General features: G+C 45.1%; 4 protein-coding genes across 4 annotated transcripts; 2 read left to right on the top strand and 2 right to left on the bottom strand.

Moving 5' to 3' along the window:
• Positions 1 to 1,804: 1,804 nt before the first annotated feature.
• On the bottom strand, positions 1,805 to 3,991 carry BDW43DRAFT_314848 (uncharacterized protein; the record flags this gene model as incomplete). The annotated part of the gene is made up of 7 exons (XM_032047922.1): positions 1,805 to 1,824; positions 1,892 to 1,910; positions 1,964 to 2,069; positions 2,128 to 2,272; positions 2,329 to 3,529; positions 3,586 to 3,765; positions 3,824 to 3,991. The coding sequence occupies 7 exons, from the start codon at positions 3,989 to 3,991 to the stop codon at positions 1,805 to 1,807; spliced, it is 1,839 nt and encodes a 612-aa protein (XP_031896293.1).
• A 920-nt stretch (positions 3,992 to 4,911) lies between these two features.
• On the top strand, positions 4,912 to 6,092 carry BDW43DRAFT_187574 (uncharacterized protein). The gene is made up of 3 exons (XM_032038969.1): positions 4,912 to 4,995; positions 5,055 to 5,582; positions 5,637 to 6,092. The coding sequence occupies exons 1-3, from the start codon at positions 4,971 to 4,973 to the stop codon at positions 5,813 to 5,815; spliced, it is 732 nt and encodes a 243-aa protein (XP_031896292.1). The 5' UTR covers positions 4,912 to 4,970; the 3' UTR covers positions 5,816 to 6,092.
• Positions 6,093 to 11,325: 5,233 nt separating this feature from the next.
• On the top strand, positions 11,326 to 13,034 carry BDW43DRAFT_288045 (uncharacterized protein). The gene is made up of 2 exons (XM_032043232.1): positions 11,326 to 12,536; positions 12,594 to 13,034. Exons 1-2 carry the CDS (start codon positions 11,495 to 11,497, stop codon positions 12,956 to 12,958), a joined length of 1,407 nt encoding a protein of 468 aa, XP_031896291.1. The 5' UTR covers positions 11,326 to 11,494; the 3' UTR covers positions 12,959 to 13,034.
• A 302-nt stretch (positions 13,035 to 13,336) lies between these two features.
• BDW43DRAFT_314845 (uncharacterized protein) lies at positions 13,337 to 14,697 on the bottom strand (the record flags this gene model as incomplete). Its single annotated transcript, XM_032047921.1, has 4 exons — positions 13,337 to 13,454; positions 13,515 to 13,975; positions 14,048 to 14,306; positions 14,396 to 14,697. The coding sequence occupies 4 exons, from the start codon at positions 14,695 to 14,697 to the stop codon at positions 13,337 to 13,339; spliced, it is 1,140 nt and encodes a 379-aa protein (XP_031896290.1).
• Between the last annotated feature and the right edge of the window lie 2,272 nt (positions 14,698 to 16,969).

The raw sequence follows: 16,969 nt of genomic DNA, 5'->3' as shown, positions 1-16,969 counted from the left end.
ATCTGCCCGGGTCTTATGGTCGGCGGGCTTACCGGTCGTTGCGTTGCTAGGTTCTGATCATAAGATGGGGCAGCCAGCTAAGCCTCGGTGATTTGAGGGACAGATAGAAGGAAGATTCTCACGCTTCTAGCGATGCCCGGTAACAGGGGCACAAGCTCTAGACAGGTCTATCCAAACCCGTGATACTATGCGGGGACAGGAAGGTTTTGGCTCATATATTCGCATTTCGAGAGCTTGACTTTCTCCTTCGTAGGAAGCATCTGGCGTACTCTAGCTATGTTTAAGACTCTTCATCGAAGGGGAGTAATCGACGCACACCCATGGGGAGAAATAAGGATGAATCCCTCGCAGATCATCCTTGGCATTCAGGCGCTGCATCGCCCAGCAGACGCAGGTGCAGAAGTGGAGAAGTGAAGTAAGGTATGTCCTATTCTTATATCTTTTCACTGTAATGTCTCTGACAGTGCGTATCACGAAGCATTGTTGCTGTCCACGGTCTCAATGACCACTCCATAGGAACATGGACAGCAAGCCCGGAAAATATTTTTGGTTAAGCCACTCGGACTTCTTACCAAAATATATCCAGAATGCACGTATCCTAGTTTGGGGATATAATTCAAACGTGTCATCCGTTAAAGGCCCGACGACTTCAGATCGGATATTGCAGCACGCGCTTACATTTGTTCATCAACTTGAAGCCGATCGAGATGTAAGTGAATAATGTTTTCCCGAAGTACTTGAGCCAATGTTCGATTATAGGATAGACTAGCGCTTAAAATATGCTATCCAGATTTGCTGGCTGACAAACGTTAATGGAGCGAAAAAGAACACAATCAGGCTACATGCCATGCCATGCCACCATATGGCGTTGCCTTGCTTCGCTAGACTTTGGCGGACAAGATCTATTTGCTACTTGCTTTTCTGCGAGGCAGGGCTGACAACTGCCTGAAATTGTTTTGATACCTGATGACAACGGCATAAAGACTAGATATCACAGACTAGGTTTGTATAAGATAGCTATTGAGCTGTTGTACCTAGAGCATAGTTAGCTACAGGGATTAGAAGCCTCCGAGGAAATCTACGAGGGTGGCTTAAAGGTAGATTTAGTGCTAATGCTCAATGCTACTCTACCATGATTCTAAGAGCACCATTCGTACTCTTTCTTGGGTTACATCAGCATATATACTATCTGATCAGATTACTCCGCCTGCGGAAATTAACCGAAAGGCTGAATGATAGACCGGTCTCAACCTTAAATGGTATGTTATCAGATTATTCTGAAACAGGAGGATTAGGGCATCGTTGCCTAGCCTGGTCCAGGCCAAAGGCCAAGATAGGCCGGATCTCGACTCTTCTTGGCACGTTTTTGACAAATCCAACGAGAGTACCACGCTTGGCCACCTAATATTCTGCTCTAGTTCAAACTCTGGTAGTTCCGTTACCCACACATTGCAGACGTGGTCCCCTTGCACCTATGTACGATATTTCCCTGACGCCTCACTCCGTGCAATTAAAAGGGGGACTGGGAAGGACAGAAAGAATGAATTTCAACTGCCGACGCGGCTCTAACATTTGTACGATCCTACAAAAACTGCGTCTACTACTTAGTTAGAAGAAATGGCAGTCTCAGCTGAGAGCGAGAAGAAAAGCAACCACGTTTAGCCACCCAACCGATGGCAATACCCTAACACTCAATCTGCTAGTCTATACCACTTTCCATGTCCCGTACGCTTGTAACTTTGGACGTTCCGCAATCACCTGTGTCAGCACGCACCGTAGCCATACTCATCTATTTAGGAGATGGCTAAGCCTTCGGTGGAATCTCTATTGACCTGTCAACATCGGCCCCTGTGTAGGAAGAATCCCTACAATATTAAGGCCAAATACTTACTGCGAATGATTTTCCCAACCTAATCCTTCGGTTAGCACATTGCCAGACACAGCTTCCTGAGAATATACATACATCCTCAAAAGTACCCACTTTAAGGAACTTTCCGGTGTTTCCACCCACCTGATGTCGGATAATTCCAATGGCTTCCCACTCACCAGTTGCAGTCCGTTTTGCAAATCTGTGATCCTGAGGTCAGCCACTTAGCAATACCTGAAGGTTGGTCGGTAGAAACCTACACCGTGCGGTAAAGGTCAGGCTGCATGCCCGTGTTGAAGACAGTTTTGGTCAAGGGGAATTCCTGAAGGTCTCTCATGTTGAACTCCCCTGGGTTTGGTAGCTCAAAGTCGATATTTTCAAAATTGGAAAAGTGATGTGGAAATTCTTTTGAGAACATTCATAAGAACACAGCAACATCGTCGAGGAGGGGTGACTCTTACTGTTATTTCCATCCTTTGCAACATAAGTAGTACCATCCTTCAGGGAAGACGTTCCCCGCTCTATCGATCTTTCAACGTTCCTCCGTGAGAACGGTGTGTTCTTCAAGAACTCGGGCTCGGGTTCGGGCTGTTTCTGTGGCTTGTCCTGGGGTCTATCCTGTGGTTTAGGCTGTCCCTGGGGCTTAGTCGGTTCTGGCTCTGATTCTGATTCCGTCTCCGGCTGTGTTTCTGGCTCAGACTCCGGTTCTGCCTTCTTGTTGATCCTCCTATTTCTTCTCTTCTTCCTATTCCTACGAGCCCGGCTCCGGGCAGCATTATCCGTGGGCGCCTCTTCTGCTGGAGCCTGCTCGGCCGGCGAGCACCACCAAGACATCAGGGAGGAAGTTATACCACGTGGGCAGAGCTTCTTGGCTTCCTTCTCTCCATCGTAAAATGCTTTATCCGCAGCCTTGGATGCCTCATCGGCCTTTGTAGCCTGTTCCAAGGCTTTTGCCTCTTGTTCGGTGCCTTTAGCTGATCCTGCTGCGGCTTCTGCTGCGTCTGCGGAAGCATCAGCTTTGTCTGCCAATTTGGCTATCTTGTCGAGATCAGAAGCTACTCCATCGCTTGCAACCACGTTGCTTAATCGTTCTGCAATTTGGGCTGCGTCTTCCGCTCCTTTTACTGCTTCCTCAGCGAACTTGATGGATTCGGCAAACTCCCCCACTCCTGGAATCGCCAACAAGACATCGAGAATGGTTGGGTGCTCTATTGTGTCAATGCCTAATGCCAATAAGAATCCAAGGGGGTTCTGGGTTGGATGTCGGATGCCATCATCTGCACAAGATTGAAGGGAATCCCGCAAGGATTTCGGTACCAGATGCTCGTAGGTCCAGCCCTCTGCCTTCCCGACGGTTTTGAACCACAATCCTATCACTGGAATGTCCTCCAAGCGCGTGTTGAGGAACTTCCACCCCTCTCGTATGCCTGGATAGCTTAAAAACTTCGTTATCTCGTCTCCGATCTCATTGAGAATAGATTTGAAGCCAGTCTCATCGGATACCTTGATGAACTCTTTGATCATGGCGTGGACTACCGGCATGAGCGTTTCTGACACCCCTTCGCAGGTGTTGCCCTTCGCCAAATCCATGATTCCCTGCAGGAACGTCTTGACAGTGTCTTCTACCACTTCAAATGGTGCTTCTATGACATCGAGGAATTCCTGTTTTCGTTAACTAGGATACTTGAGCGGCATCTCTAATCCTGTGTAATCCTCACCTTAAGCGGGTCTACTGTTTTGGCAGAATCTTTTTTTATTTCGTCTTCTCTTGATTCTTCATTTGCCCACCATGAGGCATCGGGTGCTGGGCAATCATCAGGGAGATCAATAGCAATTCCTTTACCTTTGTAATATGGGTTGGCAGCAGCACGCTTTCCCAGGTCTCTGTGCGACACATCCTGGTTAGGGAAATTAGTCAGGCTTTGGTGCACAATCACTGAGTAGCTTAGACCTTACCGGTATAGCTGCAACTGCATACAGTGTCTTGGCTACATTAGGCTTATACAGCGAGAGTCCGGTGGGCTCAGATAGCTGGGTCTCTTTGGGTGGGAGCTGAGGCGCCGCAGAAGTACTCTGCACCGCCAGCACAAGCAATGCGGCTTGGACTCCTATGAAAGACTTCATAGTAAGAAGAAATCATGTACAACGTGGTAGCAATGAAATGAATAGGCTCTCTGTTCAGTGCGATGTGATCCGAATGACTGGATTAATAGATAGCGGATGAAGGTGACTATCGTAAGGATGTCCAGGGGGTTTATATGCAGAGTAAGGTAGTAATGAATCCTTGGTTATGGGAGTATTCGATCGTAGGTTCAAATTCGCTGTGTATTGTACCCACTCGGAGCTCTAGACCATCGAAAACGGTTCATGATCCTGAGTCCCACTATCTATTGGCATCCCAAGAATTATCGACCCAACCATGAAACGAAGTCAATGTTCCTGCTCAACATCGTTATCACACTCACGCAGTACATCTATTATGTTGCCCAGACGCTGTCCAAGCCCGTTTGATGCAAACAAGGACAGATAATGTTTTACTAACTTGGGTTTCAATCCTCGTGTTCATTGTGCTGGCTGGTAAACCTGAGAAATCCTGCAAGTCCTAGAGTGGAGCAGCAGGTACCATATTCACCCGTCTCAATAAAAGCTATACTTGCATAGCCCGGTGTAGTATCTTTTTAAGGTTTGAACAGCCTGATCTCCACCAGCGCAGTCAACTGCCAAGTCATATCAAACCACAATCTGATGCTACGGAATGCTCTGGACTAACCTTTTGACCGTGCCACCACCTTAATATCCAGGCAACCGAATATTTTGTATACGCAGGAAGGCTCCATATAACCCAGGTACCGGCGTGGCGTGACATCCAAAGTGGTTATTCAGTGGATCCAAAGGATAAGCAATGGTGGGTGGGTGGTATTGAAGGATTCTATTGACTTTACGGTTGTTTCGAAGCCCAGAACCAGCACAGAAGGGACTATAAATATGCCCATTTGTAGTCCAAAAGCGTCTTGCCAGTGCAGACTGATCTCAAGTAGTGCTGACCTACGTTCACTTTCATCCGGACTTTATAGTTTCTCCTCAACTTATCTGGAATTCCGAAATGAAAGCTGTACTTTCTTCCTTCTGTAATACATTCCCACTTCGGACGGACCATTATTGGTAGTGAGGACTAACTGTTGAATAGGGGTCTTGGGCCTTACGATGGTGTCCAACGCATGGTCACAAGACCAGACTGCAACTTCAATTGATATACAAGGGCCTGCATTAAATCCATCGCACGAGTATAACCACGCCCACTCTGCGTTCCCGGATGAGGGTATGCAATTGTTGGAGGCATCCTTCTCACCGCGCTTTGCTCTCATGGAACGCGATAACAACGCTGGAAAGCCTCCAAGCCATTGTCTCCGTGCCAGGGAGTTTCCAGCGGAATTCGACACTCTGTTGATTAGCCTCAAGCTGGCTAATGTAGACTGGGCTGGAACCAGTTCTGATGTCACCATCAGCATTACTGTTAACGACAAGAGAAAAGTTCCAGTTTTCGCTGGCAACATTAGCCCGAGCGTTAATGCACATCAGACCATTTCGTTGAAGTCGGCAGACTACTTTGGGGCAGAGAAGGTCAGCTTGACGGACTTGAAAGTGTTAAAGATTTATGCCTACCATAATGGCCATATCTTTGACGCCCTGGAAGGGCTGCAGTTTAATTTAGAAGGTACCGCATATCTTGAGTCACATTAACTTTTTCAAGGTATTAATACTTGACTAGGGGTTGTTCTGATCGCCAACGACAACACACGGGGTATTTCGTACAATAATGTGCAATACGAGTTGATAAATGAATGGATCAGCCCATCGTCGCACTCGCAAGCGCGCAAAGAATGGAACCTCAATGACGATCAGTGGCATGCCAGCAGGCCCGGAAAGGCGAGTCCATATGGTAACTAACTTTGGCGTTTCAGAAGAGAGACCATTGAACCAGCTGGTACGCTTTGATGGGTCATTTGCCAAGCATCTTACTCTCGCATCAAGGGTAGTTAGTGGTCAAGCTCTGAGGCAATTACCACGTTACATTCTTTTCTTTTCGTGTGGCCCTACGACCGCTACTTCCAATCCAATAAGGCCAACCTTTACTACGTACGCCTGTAGCCTTCCTCTTTTGCTGTACTCCCTTGTGCGCTATCTGGCTCTCATAATTATCAGCTATGCTTGAGCTCAAGAAGAACTTATCTTATGGTGTGGAATGTTGGGATATGGGCTTTTGCCCACCGTGGTTTACTACTGTCTGTGTCTTCGAAAGTAATTGGCAATCTGCTTGTGTGGGCTGTGTTTGATAACTGTTTGTGATCCACCGGGCAGCAAATAAGGTGATTTACTGACCCGTTAACTATCTGATGAAAAGTGGAGCGCTTGTTCAGTAGTGTGAGACGTTTGAAGAATTAGGCGCCAGAAACGACAACCTTCAACAATTCTCCAGCGTGAATATAATAATCTAAATAACTGTTCTGCAACTAACCTTAAACGTATGCCCTCTCTGGTAGTCGACGCAGCTCTGAGACTGTGGAATATCATTCATGAATCCCGCCATGTCGTGTAATGGGCTCGAAATGTGCAAACGTTTGAACTAGTGAATCCTTCGATAGAAAGTTCAACCTCGACCGCCTTGGAAGGTATCCACTGCGTCTGATTACTGGTTTGCCTAAGACCTCAAATGCACTCAAATTAGGATGTGTCCGTCAAACTTACCCTCTAAGGCTCACCATCGGAATGATGACGTCTAATATCTATTAATTAGATCAAGAAAATCAGACCTCATCCTTCCCTCATTGCGAGCCTTAGGATGCAGCGCTAGATTACTAGATAATACGGAATCCTGCTTCCCAATAGGATGTCTATGGTTACACTAGGAACCCACCATCTGAACTACCCACAACTTTATTTGCCGAATCCCAGCTTAATGGTGTATTGCTACTCCCGTGAAGAATTCTAGCGGCGAACTATCCACAGCCCACGGCACGGAGTTCCGCCGTTTCTAAGATAACCGCCAAGGCAAACAGATTAGTCTAGATCCATGTTGGCAGATCATAGCTCGGTGGCTGCTTCAATCTAAGAACTAGCATCTACATCCTTCACACCACAGCCAGCCACAACCCAAAACACTCTTGTTGAGACTGGATTTTCGGTTTCTGTTTTCTTCTGCTAATACTACATCGTCTCGGTTAGTTTTCATGCAAGATACTTCTGAATACTCTATACAAGAGGTTTTTGAGAAGCTATGTGGAATCAACATGATTATAACCCTTTCTGATTTGAGTAATTCTTTTATAACTATTGACATAGCGTGGGCATGACATAACATATTAACAGAAATGTAGAAGTCCATTCTGCCTAGTAATTTAGCCTGATCCTAGATACTCGCAACGATAACGAAATAGGCTTGATTACTTGCTCCAATCTAAATGTGTGCTCTATATATAAGGATATATGAATATTTGATCGATTTTCCGTAGGTTTCTATATGGAGGAGATTGTTGGTGGCTGGTCATCACGAAATAGCTAATTCTCCTCCTGCATCTAAGATGCAGTTTATCTTGCTTACTCTCTTACTATATAGGCCCTGATATCTGAAAAGCAAATACATACGACCACAGGGTGTGGAGAACAGGGCTTCCCGTCCGCTCTGCCGTACTTAAGCCACCTGTTGAACGCAGCCGACTGGAATATGTGCCCTTTGGAGGTTGCTGCTTTATGGGTGAGCGCCACTAGGTCGCAGGGTGAGTGTGGGTGATTTGGGTGATGTTGTCGAGAGCGCGGGTGAGCTGGGTGAGCTGGGTGAGCCAGTGGGTGAGCTAGACAACCCGGTGGGATTTTTTGTGAAGTTAAATAGGGGCGCTCGACCTGGTCGTCCTTCAGTTTTTTCCCCTTTCAAGATACTCGTTCTCAAGAGGCGGTTTAATGTGTGATCCTATACGGAAATCATGTTGGGGGAACAACGACATCCATTCGTATAGGGCCCTGGGAAGCAAGGCCTCATATAGGAAAGCTAACTACTTATGATAGTAGCTTATTAACTAAGAAAGACGTTTGGATTAGTCAGAAAGTAAAAATAACATAAAATAGTCCCACAATTCTAGGATGATATATATAGTATTTCCACTATATCTAGTTGCGTTATTTCCACACTTTCTCATTTTTCTGTTAACAGCGGCCTTGAGGGGCCGCAGGTAGTGAGGAATAGCGTGATACGGCGCCGCAGAGAGTATGAGCGGGTCGGAATATTAATAATGATAAATGCACCCCTGTCATTTTTCCTGCGGCAAACGACTCGAGCTTCCCTACCTCCGCTATATGTCAAAGCGTTGTACACCCGGCACTGCTGCCGTCCAAATCTCGTTCCTTGACATGCATCCATCTGTCTGTGATGGGGCCTAAGGCCTATGTGTCTGCGACTGTCAACCCGTACTATTTAATATGTTACATTGATGCTTAAGTGAAATGCACGTACTGGAGGCTCGAAAGTCAACGGACAATTAAGCCCTATCGCGGATCGCGGAGTTCTCTTGCGGAACTTTTGAATGCAAGTCTAGCCTCCAGGGTAAGCGTTCGTTGCCAAGAGTACATACACTAGCTGCCAAGGCACAATCAATATTGTCCACCGGCCTATAGATGTAACCCCACGATTGCTGCAGGTTATTTTCGCTTTTCATGAATAATTTTACTTGTAGATATCCACCATAAGTCCCTACAATACGACCGCGCTATGACTATTGTAGCCCTCTGGCTACGCCGCAATTCCAGGATACCATGGGGCCTTAGCAGGTAGAGCATGGATAGTAAACCACAACACCATTAAGTCGCTCTGTGACCACACTGGGAGGGTCAGGTAGAGTTTGCTTCGCTGCCTCATTAATAATCAAAATTCACCAGAGAACTGGGATATAGTATCCAAATGACCGCGTGCCCGGTCACACCGAACCTTTCTCAGCCTAGCCCCTAGTACTGCTCAACTATTGCCTGAATAGGTCCTATCTGATAGCTAGCATGTGTCTCATCAACATAAGTGACGTTCGGGTCATATTGAAAGGTAAATATCTGTATGCGCATTACACGCCTCCATACTAAGAGGTTCAGTTGGGATCCAAAAGGGATGCTAAGATAAACTAAAGCGGAATTCATTTTGAGGGCATATTATTAAAATGAGAAATTCTATAAAATAAAATCTGGCTTTTGCTAGTGCTTTCATTGTTAGTGTGATTTTTGGTCCTATTACTTCCATATGGCTATACAGACTCTGTTCTTCCTGTTCTTCTAACGATCTAAAGTTCCGGTTCTTTCAATGATGGTAAGTTGTTCGAGAGCCGCGTCTCGATAGGTCTTGTGGAATACAACATGTTGGAGGCAAATATGAGAGGGGTATCTTTCTATATAGCCTAGGAAAAATAGGTGAACACTACTCAGCTTTGACCTTAGAAGTTGGAGTATATAGATATACGCTATTCAAAAAAAAAATGCCACTAATGATTTATTTGAAAACCCAACGAGCACTTGCCATAGTAGGCCAATGTTTCTCCCACTTAATATTCCATGTTTTTCCCCGTAGACCCTGTAGAAACCAAATTTCGCCTAAAATAATACGGATCTCCCGGACCAGAACTGCATCAACTTCAATCACATAACATCAAGGGTCGCCTGATTTCTCCAATTCGCTAAGCAAAGCTTAGCTGACAATTGTCGGGCTCTACGCCAAGACTATTTGTGGCCTTCCTAATAAACTAATATAATTGAAGAAAAGGTCGTCGTAATGTACAAACGGAATATATAGCAACAGTATATGCTAGTTATAAACTGTTAGTTGTTCTCAGTGATGCCTACTGGATCCTATGAGCTAAGCCTGGTAAATCCAACAGGACATGGAAATTTACTAAGTGCGAAATTCTACCCGGATACAGGTGGTTCAGAGACAAGAGTGAGAGTAGAAAGCTGGAACAGTTTCATAGAATCTAGTTCAACCGATATGACATAGATCATACACACTCGGCGAATTGCCGAGCCATGACAGTCTATCAGTGTATAAGCTAACACACGATTTTTTGTTCATCAAAAGGATTCCTCATAACATCCCCAGTGTCCCTCTAACACCACCATCCAGGAAGAGAAGACTTGGGACCAATAAGAGCCCATGGGGGCTGGCAGTTCATTGTGTCCTCATTGAACTGATAGAAGAGGCCTTTAACTGAATAAGTATGTTCCAAGGCTTGTGTTAACAAGGCCCTCTTACCGTCCTTGCATTGACAGAAAGTCCCAACAACACCGCAGCGCGGGTTAGCGCTAGAGTTTTTGTTAAGGGGGTGATCCAAGACAGCCTCAATACAATGATAGAGTACTCACTATGCGGTACATCCACTGTCACCACGGGAAACAATATCTTCTGTAGCGATTGGAACTGCTGACACGATAGCTGTGTTGAGGAGGACTAAGATAACTGCAGCGGTCTTTATCTTGCTTAGAAAGGAAGTTATAGAAATTAGATCGCGATCTGAGAAGATTGAATCAACCTGTAGTGGATAGTGAACATGAAAGAAACCCGCTTATGGCAGTCGCCTCGCTCTTTATATTTTTCTCAAGACTATGGTCTAACATGTTTTGCTGGGCGCTTGAGGAGTGGAGATCTCACGGAAGCAATATATTAAAAGAAGAGGTAGCTGTGACGTTGCCATTAAACAGATGAGTTTGCCCCGGTGTTGGGGAGAAGCTAGAAGCTCCTTTGGTATGGCTAGGATGCCAGTTTCTTTCTGGCTCTCGAAGAATGGAACTAGAGCATGCGAAACGAGAACACCCTAGTAAAGAGGGTAGAACCAAAAAGAGCACAGCGGTGGATGCATGCTTGCGCAAATCAAGTGGCATCCAAGACTACATGGACGAGGAAACGTGATCAGATGCTTGGCCAGTTTTAGACAAATGCCGGTGTCAGTATCACAAAGGATGAATATCGCTCAAAGGTCAAAGATGGCAGTAGTAGTCCGCTAGCCCTCGGCGACAAGTGTTGCTACCTTCCTTTCTTGGTATATTATGCGGTATTGAGGAAAATGAAGTTGGTACTTTATTATGTTTTTAGGATGGCTCGGAGTACCCTAAGATAGTGGCATACCAGTGTCAATGGTCGTGCTTGGAAGTTACGATTACATTAGCAATACTACCTAGCGTTATACAGCCTCAGGGAATGGGATTTTCAAATTCTTCGATCATGTCAAACCAAGTGGGACGAATCCGAGGCCCCGGGCATCATATCTTCCAATAGCTTCCGTCAGACGCGCGAACTAACTGACTAGGATCTGCTCTTAGCGCAGTCCATCGCTACTTTAGCGACCCCAAATATCGGCGGGGCCCTGAACAGACCCGACTAAGAAACAGATTAGTGTATCTTTAGAGAAACACGTGAGGAGCACTTAAGAAATGAGGGGTAATATTGCTTGGATTCTTGAGTCATCTCATACTTCACTGACTTCACTAGAGGGCGATCCCAATATTTGTACTACTCTCTGAATCCCAGGCAAACTATCTTAGAGACTATGCAAGGGGTTAGATCAGTATTTCATCAATCTAGCAAGTTGTTCTGGTCCGTCTAAGATGGCCGATGCCTCCAACCGTACCAGTCGGGGTTGCCTATCCCAACTGCCGGCTGAGCTACTCTATGAAGTCTTCCAAAGATGTCCGGACTTTTCTGCTCTCTGGAGTCTACTTAACACATCATCGCGGATACTAGCTGTCTTTAATACAAGGGCGCCAGAGATAGTTAATGCTGTATTGAACTCGACCGTGCCAGTCCAGACGCGAGTTCATATGCGTCAGGTTCTTGCCATCCGCACCGGCACGTATTCCTATTCCAGTTATGTTCAGGCACGGCGTAGCAGGGTGGATGCATCCCAGCTCTGTACAAAGATTATTTCAACTCCTGAACAGTTACGGAGCTTTGTGAAACTAGCTCACAAAATCCATGTTCTGGCACATCTCTGTATTGACAGATGCCTTCAGCGCTGCCTGGAGAGTCCGCTCGGCCTAAAAGAATATCCCATGGGATTCAGATTTCCCACATGGACAGAAGAGCAACGAACTATTCTGTCATTCTGGCGTGTATTATTTTTTAATGCACTCAAAACAGAGGGACACAAGGGAAATTTAGACTGGTCGCCAAGAGAGCTTAAAAAATTAAGAATTCACGGTCCTTACCAGCAATTTGTACCACTCACTCCAATTTTTCAGGCTAGAACTGCATTACGGTATATTTACGAGGAAATAAATCCAGAAGGCTCCGAGGATGACTTTTCACGCGATACTGGACAGTTATTTCAGCTGCCCAAGCTTCCAGAGGCCATGGAGTTCGGCTGGACGTGTCAGCCGCCTCCATCTTTATGGGCTGTGAATCAAGGCTGGGATCCTGCTGACCCACCCACCAAATGGACGAGGCAAATTTCAGAGCGGAGAACACCTTGGGATTATGATTCAGACAACGAAGTACGCTATAGGAATCGCTCCAGTGATCAGTCAGAGGGGGAGGAACCCGAGAGTAACGGCCGTGCGAGAAACGAGTCTGAGAGTGACGAATCGCAGCGCAATGAGCTTGAGAGTAGTGAATCGGAGAGTGATGAGTCGGAGAGCGACGAGACTGACAGTAAGTGATTAAACTACCGTTTTATTTCAAGGATAGAGCCTAAAGAGAAAGTAATAGCTGCACGGAGACCTCCAAGTGATCCAGATATCATACCCGCGATGCCTCTCCCAATTCAGTATCTTGAACTGGTTCCAAAGGGGGAGGAGTGGCGAACACTCCATGGAGAAACGATTGGTGTTCAATTTTGGCGTTATATGTCCGGTAATCCCAAGGCTGGCCCAGGTCAATATATCAGGTCAGGGGCGTATCTTAAATATGGCTTCGCTATTTGGGAGGAGCAAAGAATGGTCGATATGGGACTGTGGTCAATCGCTGCTCTTGTCGATGCGTCTGACTATCTCCTAAAATGGTATAGCTTTTTGAGTGAGGACGATATTGAGTGGTATGACTCTCGACGGCGGTATCCCACTCTCTACATTTAAGCAAGAGTTATATTAGATTCTTAATCAGTACTACGCTAAGCATGAGTAGTATCCCTAATTTACGGGTAAAGTAGCTAATTGTCGGTTTGAGAACAGACTCAGACAGTCTCTCCTAGTTATCACGGCAATAGACTCCATAGAGGACGTATCTGGATATTATGTGGAGACTGAATATACAGACAATTTCCATAGTCTTAACAAGTAACCAACGTAATACATACATTGATATAACGGAGACTATAGATAGTGATAGGAGAATTGAAGGTGCTTATCCCGAGGATTAATATTTTGGATAGTGCCTCTCATTCCTCGTGCGATAGTTTAAATCAGCGCCACTGGACATAGATTCCACAGTCACTGCCTTGGTGAGGAGAGATACTAAACATGATATGTAGCCCAACCAGTGTAAAATTCAATTGGTACCACTAGATCCTCCCCAGGACCCTCATGATCCTTTAGCACATGATTCACATTCTGTGTATAGTCGTATCCAATACTAAATACGTGTTGTTAGCGCTAACAGAGAGTCAGTTCACAGAGAGGGGAGTATCCATACGCGGTGTAAACATAGTTATGCGGATTTTTCATGGCCTGTCCCTTGGAAAAAGTCTCCCGTTTTTTATCCTCCCCTTTTCCGACTGAACGCCGCACTACACTAGTCATCCGCTTAAAATCATACTCCTCTCCATTCTCAGGATCCATTAACTTTGTCCACAAGAGATGAAAGAGCTCGTGGTACAAAGTTGTCGCCCTAGGGGACACCTCCTCTATGGTCGTACTTTGTTTGGGAGGTTTTTCGTCATTGTCCAAGTCACTATCAGCGAAGGGTTTAATGTTAACTGTGCGTAACCTGTCACCGTTGAAAGCTTTATCGCAGAGGGTAATGGCGCCGATACCCGTCTTCAACTCAAAGACAGTATATCCAGAGACCGATGAACCAGTGCTGCACGGGCCTTCTGTGGGATCTTTAGCATATTTCTTGTCGAATATATAGCTTTTAAGCCCAGGACACCAGTACTAAGGACAGCCTGTCAGCGCTTGTTGAGTATGGTGTGCCGTTAATCATCTCTCCTGCATGAGGGAATATACCGGATAGATAGAGCGCAACTTTTGGAATCCCCAATCCTCCTTTGCGGCCTTTTGACGCTTCTTCATCTGTTTGTCATCCTTAATAAGGTACGGAGAGCCTTCTTCATCTTTCATAAGCTCGCCCTTTGCGTCCCTCATTTGGCTACTCATGACCTCACGGATTCTCCACGAATCGCCGCAAAAAAGGTAAGGCTTTTTATGAGATCTATCGTGGAGAATCGGTACTGCCTCTTTGAAAAAGTTATTGACAGCTTCGAATCTGTCTACCAGCCATTGTCAGTTCCCATTCTAAGTGTTATTTGTGACGCTTTCAACTTACTTCGCACTGAACTCTATTCCTCCTCTGACGGGTTTTGGAAAAGAACGGTCACCAGTCTACCCGCCTCTTGTCTCGTCTTTGAATTTTTGCGTGTAATGTCTATAACTGCCTGAAGGCCAGCCTCGGACAACACAAAGGCATCCTCATCGATCTGGTCCAATTTATCTTTGCCATGGGCAGCACAGTTACCTGGGATGCTTGGATCGAAGCTAATATGAAACATGTCTGTGATATCTCTGGGTGAATTGGCTTGGGCAAATGCAAAGTGCCAGGTGTTTGCCCATGCTGAAAGCACCAATACCAGGGATAGAAACACATGTAAACCGGCCATAGTGTTGCGATTGCTAGGAATGGTCCGGGGCAATGTTTTGCCGTGAGTGTGGTTGAAAATACAGTGTTTGCTCTCTTGTCCTGCTCTTCCCCATGCCAGGTAAGCGAGAAATATGAAGCAAACGCAGTCGTTATCGCATGGTACCTTTCTTAGTCTGTGACCCATTTCAGCACTGTGCTTTCTTTCTCCCCCGTGATAGCCGATCTTGGCAGATATAATGGATCCATCTCTATTGTCCCACCGAGGAGCGGAACCCTCATTTCGCATGAGCAATGACAAGGTAACTCCGAAGTTTGTTCGGAATCAAATTAGAAACGAGCCGTCTAGCGGGCTTTCTATTGATCAGTGGATGTATGAATAACAAATTTGAGCAATAGCTGGGGCCCTCTGAGCTCGTTTGATCCTGGCAGAAGGTTACATCGGCTGCAAGCTTTGGGGCGTATACACTAATTAAATGGAAGTGTGTTAGTAGATTATGGGCTTATCATTTTACTAAACAGCTTACTCCTGAGCTTAAATTAAGTCCTGTAATTCAAAAAGCAAAGAAGAAGAAGAAGCGCTTAAATATAGAGAATATTAAATAGCTTTAATTCTGGTATAATCAGCTTATAAACTTGTTTAAAGCAGTTCCCGCTTGCCTTATATACAACTTTGATAAATATAGCTTTTAACCAGGCAGTGGAAAAAACCAAAAAAATGCTCAGCACATAAGAAAGCGTCCCTGATCTTACTAAATCAGAATATTCAGGGAATATCCCTGCGCTTGAATATATAGCTACAGATAGCTGGATTATAAAGCTGCTTTTATCTTTAAAGACAAGAAGTTTATGGAATCATGGTATAATAAAGAGCTACCGGACTCTTATACTGCTGTGTCAGAAAAAGACTATATAAATGATATTCTTGTAGTTGAATAGCTTTAATAATTTCATGAGAAGACCAAGAATCATATAAAAAAAAGAAAAATATATACTTATCTTTGATATTTATATATCTTATAAAACAGTTAAACTTCTTTAACTCTATAAGGTTCATAAGATCCTTCTCTTTTGCTTTAGACCTTATACAACTCATGTTTGCCAACTGCTTGATAGAAAGCTATTTCTCATATATAAAACATAACTTTGTAGTGCGAATAACCTTATCGTGCAGTGAACCGGGGTGTCACGGTTAAACCTTAGGCTTAAGGCAGGATAACAAGTTGTAATACTATATATACCGCGCCTGGGAGATCAACTCCGATCGGAGTTGATCATAGTGGATCTTTTTACCTAGTGGAAAGATCCTACGTATTGAATAGCTAATCCCAGGAGTAATCCTTTACAATGAATTTAATTCTGTAGTAATGTGATTCCATTAGCCAGCCACCTAACCACTAGGCTTAAAGCTCAGCAATTGACTACTTTTCAAGTAGTCAACCTGTTAGGTGGTATATATATATAAGGTGGTCCTATCTCATACTAGGAACCACAGTAAATTAAAGCTGTTTAGGCATCTCACTGCTGCTGTATTACTAAGTAAGAGATTTAATGTCTTAGAGATAGTGGTATACTAGCTGTACAGGACATAAATTGCTCTATTCGCTGATAGAAGGGCCAAAGAAGAGTTAAATAAGAGAAAGACAGTGAATAAGATATATAAAGAGGCCTACAGCCACTTCCCACGTAGGCTCTCTACAGAAAATAATTCTACGGGTTCATACACAGAAATGGCAGGGAAATCGGCTGATCAGCTTTATTTTATCGATTCGACAGGCGTTTAATGGTGATAATACGAATTGCTTTATTTTTTTGCTTTGTGTTGAAAATTGCGTTCCGCTGACGACCACCCACTGGCGAAAGGCGGGTGGGTGGTCGGAGCACCACTAATAACCTTAACCCGGCCCAAACCCAACGGGCTGGATTGCACAACCTGAAAACCCTGGCCCAACCAGCGGGCCTAACAAGCCTACATAGGCCACTGCCTAGGCACATGTGTCTGTCATAGCCAACGGCTCAATATGGACGTTAAACTTGATTAATAATAATAATAGTATGGAGCAGATTATTGGTGGCTGATCATCACAAAATAGTTAATTCTCCTGCATCTAAGACACAGTTTATCTTGCTTACTCTCATACTATATAGGCCCTGATATCTGAAAAACAGACACATACGACCACAGGGTGTGGAGAACAGGGCTTCCCGTCCGCTCAGCCGTACTTAAGCCACACGCCGGCCGGTTAGTAGTTGGGTGGGTGACCACCAGCGAATCCCGGCTGTTGTATGTTTTT

The sequence above is a fragment of the Aspergillus alliaceus genome (genome assembly GCF_009176365.1).
Source record: "Aspergillus alliaceus strain CBS 536.65 unplaced genomic scaffold BDW43scaffold_52, whole genome shotgun sequence".
NCBI lineage: Eukaryota > Fungi > Ascomycota > Eurotiomycetes > Eurotiales > Aspergillaceae > Aspergillus > Aspergillus alliaceus.
This window is presented reverse-complemented; position numbering and strand designations above follow the sequence as displayed.

Coding starts and splice junctions, on each gene's coding strand:
- BDW43DRAFT_187574 (XM_032038969.1), top strand. CDS start 4,971: ATGAAAGCTGTACTTTCTTCCTTCT. Junction 4,996..5,054: donor AGCTGTACTTTCTTCCTTCT/GTAATACATTCC, acceptor ACTGTTGAATAG/GGGTCTTGGGCCTTACGATG. Junction 5,583..5,636: donor GCTGCAGTTTAATTTAGAAG/GTACCGCATATC, acceptor ATACTTGACTAG/GGGTTGTTCTGATCGCCAAC.
- BDW43DRAFT_288045 (XM_032043232.1), top strand. CDS start 11,495: ATGGCCGATGCCTCCAACCGTACCAGTCGGGGTTGCCTATCCCAACTG. Junction 12,537..12,593: donor GGAGAGCGACGAGACTGACA/GTAAGTGATTAA, acceptor AGAAAGTAATAG/CTGCACGGAGACCTCCAAGT.